Here is a 4124-nt window from a genome sequence, read left to right on the forward strand (position 1 = left end):
GTGCGTGCGTGCGTGCGTGCGTGCGTGCGTGCTTGCGTGCGTGTACGTGTGTATGTGGGTCCATTCGCCCGGTGGACCTCGGGCACGATTCTCCCTGGTTCTGCGCCTCTACCCCCTCCGGCTTCGCACCGCCAACACCAGCCGCGGTGCTTGCCTCTCGCTCTGCCGAATGGTGTGACTTGCCCTCTGAAGTCCGGGCATGCCTCCGTGCCGGGGGACACCCGCCCGAGAGCAAGAGATTCTCCCGACAAATAGCGCCTTCAGCCTTTCAAGCATCAGCATCTTCGTAGTTTCCTTCGTGCATCATTGCCCGCCCGCCCGCCCGCCTCCTTCCCTCCCCCTCTGTCGCCTCCTCCCGACTCCCTGGCCTTCACCCGAAGGGCCTCCCACGGTGTGTGACAAGCGTCTGCATCTCCCCCCCCCCCCCGCTTTGGTGTTCTGCTAGCCGGTACATCGTCCTCCCTTTTGTCATTGTAAAAGGTACTCCTCCATCCTTCTCTCCCTTCCTCCCTTTCCCACGCGCACATTCGCCAGAGGGGGGCAGGGCCCGCGCCACTCTTCGTGCGCTGCCGGGGAAACGGCGGTGGTCGGCCAAATCCCAGCGGATGATACCACACACGCCCCGGAGTGGCCATCACAAATCCCCCCACGCATGCACATACCTACGTGAGAGCATTTTTGGATGGACCGGATTTTGGCCCTTATCTCGCTCATCCTTATCTCGCGCGGGGGGTGCCCACAGGATGGCCGCGCGGGTGGCGATCGGCTCTCCTCCCCCCCTCCCCCCCCCCCCCTCCCCCTCGGCACACTAAAGCCAGCAGGCAACCGGCCCCGCACTTGCCTCCGTGGGGGTCCTGTCGCCTGCTCTTCATGGGAATGCCTCTTCCTGGCTCTTTGCCCACTCCAAATGCGGGGACATCGATCGCCCTTTGTCCCACTTCCCCTCGCCCGCCCTCCCCCTCCCGAGCTTGCAAACGGGGGGGGGGGGGGCACATGGGACGAAGTGAGCCCGGCCACCTCCTAGCCCACAACCACCCACTCAATTTGCACCCCGACATCCGATCTGACTCGACTTCTCCTCTCCCTGCCCGGTTCCACCCTGTGCCGGCCCCGGCTGTGTGCCCTACCATGTGCCGCGCGTTTCAGAGCACCTTGAAAAATGAGCTCTCATGCTTCCGCATCACCGACCACCTCCTACGGAGCGGTCGGTGGCAGCCCCCTGTCCGCCGAGGCGGACAGTCTCATCTCGTCCTACCTTGCCGACCACCGGGCTCATCGCACCGGCTCCGAGACATCCCTTGTGACGGAGTCCTCCCACAGCGACGGGCGTGATGATGGGAGTTTCTTCAGTTACGACGCCTCGGGGCCCGGCTCGTCCGGCTACTATCCCGAGGATGACAACGACCACAAGGCCCTCCTCGGCAACGACGGCGGGACAAAGCCCTCTGCTTCTGGAGAGGGCGGCTCCCCCAGCGACCAGCTTGGTGGCCAATCATCCTCGACCGAGGCCCCGCCCAAGACCGGGACAGACAGCCGGCGTTTCCGCCTTGCCATGGCCCTCGTGTGTATGTTTGGCCTGGCCATCTCCTGGGTGGCCCAAGGCTGGCTCGGTCAGAGCCTCCAGGACAGTGGCTATGAGAATGTATGCCCCCCTCCTCCCCCCCTCCCCCCCGTCATTTGTGTCTTGTGTTCGCCTCCCCGCTCTTCTCTATCGTTGCGCAGATGTGGTGCCTTTTCCTGCCTCGCTCACTTGATCTTGCGCACACAAACTTCCGGGCCATCTTTCGGACTCACACTCTCCCCCCCCCCCCCCCCCCCCCTCCCTTTCCCCCCTCTCTCTCTTTCTCTCCCCTTCGGCGCCCTCCCCTCGCCGCCGCACGCGCCCAATCAGCCATACATCATGAGTTACTTTGGGCATAGCATGTTTGCCCTGGGCATTCTAATTGTATTGCCCTTCTACAAGAGTGCGTCTAGCTTGCGGTTGGAGGCCGGCTCTCTCCCCCCAATGCCCATTGATGCTGGCCACAGGCCAGAGCCCCGGCCCCTGGGAGGATCAACCGTGTGTGTTGCCTTCTTTGGTCGGGCCTTTCCCGTTACTGACAGCCTTCCGGCCTCCCTTCCCAGCCTTCGACATCAACCCCCGGCGCTACCTCATGCCGACCTTCGTCCTTGCGTGTATCTCCTTCCTCATGCTGTATCTGTGGTACCTCTCGCTCAACCACACGATGCTCTCCCTGAACACGGCCATCTACCAATGCGTGTGTGTCGTGGTGTACTGTGCGTTGTCACTGTGCTCTCTCTCTCTCTCTCTCTCTCCTTGCCCGGCTCTCGCCTTCCTTCTGTCCCTCTCGCTCTCTCTCCCCCTCGGTCTAACGGTTTTCCTCTCCTCCCTCTCACCTGCCTGTCTGCTCGCTCCTCCTCCTCCTCCTCCTCCTCCTCCTCCGTATGTCATCGGGTGTCTGCGTAGTCCTTTCAATGATCCTCCTCAAGGAGCGCGCGGACTGGCGCAAGTTCCTGGCCGTGGCCGTGTGCATTACCGGGGTCTTCCTGACGGCATTCGCCCCGACCGAGGATGACTCCTCCACCGATGGGACTGCCCTCGGGTACATGCTGCTCATTGGCTCGACCATTCTCTATGGTCTCTATGAGGTTCTGTTCGCATGGTATCGCCTCGTGCCGCCTGATGCTCCCGCTCTCGAGGGTCTTCTGGCTTCTATCTATACCCTGGGCCTGACTGGCGTTTGGACATGTGCGTGCCTGGCCGCCGGCGGCCCCGGCCTGTCGCTGCCTCCCTTCCTCCCACAACGACTATTCTACAACCGCTCGCGGGCCATATTCTCTGACACACACATACACACGCGCGCGCGTACATGCACACACACACACACACACGTCATTCCCCCCCCCCCCCCGCCCCCGCTCCCGCTCCCGTTCCCTCCTCGCCTCTTCCGCTCGTTTTGCTCGGCCATCATGCCCCCTACCACAGTCCTCATCTTCTGGATTGGTATGCCCATCCTCCAGGCCACCGGGTTCGAGAACATTGCCCTGCCTCCGACGCCGGAACTCCGCATGGACCTGCTCATCTTGTGGTTCGTGGTGGTCATCTACCATGCCCTGCTGCTGATTTGCCTCTTCATGGCCGGATCGCCGCTGCTTGTGTCTGTCGGCACCATCCTCGCCGTGCCAACGGCCATCCTGGTGGAGTTCGTGGCGGCCCAGATCGGGGGTGGCCCGGCCCCCTCCATCCATGCCATGGCCTGGGCCGGCATGTGTCTCATTGTGCTGGGTTCGTGCTGCTGACCGCCGCCAATGAGACCAGCCTCGGGGCTGGGCTTTTTGCTCGCTTCGCCCGCCGCCTCGGCTTCAATGTGTACTGCCCGGCTGAGGGGGATGAGCCGAGCTCCAACTGCGGCGGTGGGGCCAAGGTGGATAGCAACGTCGACACGACCGTGTGAGAGACAGGCCGAAAGGCACCCGGTTGCGCTCCTTGCCTCCTGCCCCCCCCCCCCCCCACCCAAAGTACGGTGTGTACCCCCTCCCCTGGGCGAGCCTCTCGCCGCCACTCAAAAGGGGGCGCGTCCGAGGCCTCCGCGCCTCTTCCACCCGCCCCCCCTCCTCTTCGGGAGCGTGCGCGCTCACACGCATACATGCACAAGGTGATAACGCCTATTTTTCCAATAAACATAGACAGTGTTGCATCCTCTGGGGGGCATCTATTCCAAGCGTGCGGGTGGACAGGTGTGTGTGGGCCTCCCTGACTGGGGGAGGGGGAGAGTGTTGTTCGAGCAGGCGAGAGGATGGTTAGTCTTGATCAGGGGGTGGAGTGGCATGCTGTCAGCCGGGGGAGGGTTCAGTCCGAGTGAGGCATCATCAGCGGGCACGGCGGAAATGATGGCCATGCACGCGCGCGTGTGCGCGCACACGTTCGCACACACACACACACACACACACATCGACCCACCACCAAGCACATGTGCACATGCGCACATGCGCACACGCGTATACATGCGCACATGCAGGAGACCACACCAAAGTGGAGAGGAGGGAGGCCATGCTGACACCGGCAGCGCGGGTAGCCCGGGGCCCGGTCAACCCCTCCCGACGCGGTTGCGCGGGCAGGAACG

General features: G+C 63.4%; 1 protein-coding gene across 2 annotated transcripts; it reads left to right on the forward strand.

Moving 5' to 3' along the window:
- Window positions 1–419: 419 nt before the first annotated feature.
- Window positions 420–3698, forward strand: H696_01256. Of its 2 annotated transcripts, XM_009495141.1 has the most exons (6): window positions 420–480; window positions 1147–1642; window positions 1892–1964; window positions 2125–2277; window positions 2468–2749; window positions 2987–3698. In XM_009495141.1, exons 2-6 carry the CDS (start codon window positions 1160–1162, stop codon window positions 3298–3300), a joined length of 1305 nt encoding a protein of 434 aa, XP_009493416.1. In that variant the 5' UTR covers window positions 420–480; window positions 1147–1159; the 3' UTR covers window positions 3301–3698. The 2 variants fall into 2 exon arrangements, with proteins under 2 accessions (XP_009493416.1, XP_009493417.1); XM_009495142.1 differs by lacking the exon at window positions 420–480 and having other exon boundaries at window positions 987–1642.
- Window positions 3699–4124: the final 426 nt, after the last annotated feature.

The sequence above is a fragment of the Fonticula alba genome (genome assembly GCF_000388065.1).
Source record: "Fonticula alba strain ATCC 38817 unplaced genomic scaffold supercont2.2, whole genome shotgun sequence".
NCBI lineage: Eukaryota > Rotosphaerida > Fonticulaceae > Fonticula > Fonticula alba.

Coding starts and splice junctions, on each gene's coding strand:
- H696_01256 (XM_009495141.1), top strand. CDS start 1,160: ATGAGCTCTCATGCTTCCGCATCACCGACCACCTCCTACGGAGCGGTC. Junction 2,278..2,467: donor CGTGTGTGTCGTGGTGTACT/GTGCGTTGTCAC, acceptor GTGTCTGCGTAG/TCCTTTCAATGATCCTCCTC. Junction 2,750..2,986: donor CCTGACTGGCGTTTGGACAT/GTGCGTGCCTGG, acceptor CCCCTACCACAG/TCCTCATCTTCTGGATTGGT.